Genomic DNA, 1012 nt, shown 5'->3' with positions numbered 1-1012 from the left:
GTTGGCGGATGAGTATTCGTTCCCAAACGAGTTGTCGTTGGATACGTGGTAGTCGGTCGTAAAGTGGTTCTTGGTACAGCGACAGTTGTTGTTTGCCCTGTGTTGAAAAGATAAATCAATTTACTTTTGTTCACTTAGAACAAGTCGGTATTCAATACATGATATTGCACACATGACTATAGCCTGCCTGGTAGTAGCAGAAATAGGGGTCGTCCACAAACAAATTGTTTTTTGAATCTTGGTTTATTCATCGTACAACCACAGATGTTTTTTTACCCTATTTCTAAAGGATAAATCGTTTTACTTTTGCATACATATACCCAATACACTAGCAATTTAATTGTTTTCGACACTAAGGCTATAACCTACTTGCAGAAGACGTCGTACGTCTAAACAAAGTGGTAGTTGCAGGAGGATGAGTAGTCCTCGAACTCGTTGTCGTGGGATACGTGGTTGTCGGTCGTAAAGTGGTTCTTGGTACAGCGACAGTTGTTGTGTGCCCTGTGTTGAAAAGATAAATAATTTTACTTTTGTACACTTATAACCAGTACGGTATGCAATACATGATGTTCCAAACATGCCTATAGCCTACCTGCAAAAGAAGTTGTACGTCCAATGAAAGGGGTAGTTGCAGGAGTCGTCGTTCCCAAACGGGTTGTCGTTGGATACGTGGTTGTCGGTCGTAATGTAGTTCTTGGTACAGCCTCAGTTGTCGATTGCCCTGTTTCAACAAGATAAATAATTTTACTTTACTATTTACATAACCGAAACGCTATCTAATATTGAATTGATGAACATTTGTAGACAAAACTTTTTTTTTTTTGAATAACAAAATTAATGTAATAAGTACCTTGAACAGAAACCGACGACGAATTAACGCTTAATGTACTTCCAGGTAACATTCCTCCGGCATTGTCAATTGCAGTCACGAGATCCGTTTGCAGTTTCTCATCAGATGTCGTACTCCCAGTTGCCTGCTCGAGTTGCGCATTAGCAACGATGCTACCTGCGC

General features: G+C 40.1%; 1 protein-coding gene across 1 annotated transcript; it reads right to left on the bottom strand.

Annotated features, from left to right (window-relative positions):
* Positions 1 to 6: 6 nt before the first annotated feature.
* Positions 7 to 1005, bottom strand: LOC117112021 (salivary glue protein Sgs-3-like; the record flags this gene model as incomplete). The annotated part of the gene is made up of 4 exons (XM_033255061.1): positions 851 to 1005; positions 593 to 721; positions 370 to 501; positions 7 to 97 (listed from the first exon to the last, which is right to left on the bottom strand). Coding segments are annotated over exons 1-4 (404 nt in total), but the record flags the coding sequence as incomplete, so codon positions are not given.
* Between the last annotated feature and the right edge of the window lie 7 nt (positions 1006 to 1012).

The sequence above is a fragment of the Anneissia japonica genome, unplaced genomic scaffold (assembly GCF_011630105.1).
Source record: "Anneissia japonica isolate Jap-2015-1 unplaced genomic scaffold, ASM1163010v1 scaffold145591_len1012_cov114, whole genome shotgun sequence".
NCBI lineage: Eukaryota > Metazoa > Echinodermata > Crinoidea > Comatulida > Comatulidae > Anneissia > Anneissia japonica.
The sequence above is the reverse complement of the archived record's forward strand: the minus strand, read 5'-3'. Positions and strand labels throughout refer to the sequence as shown.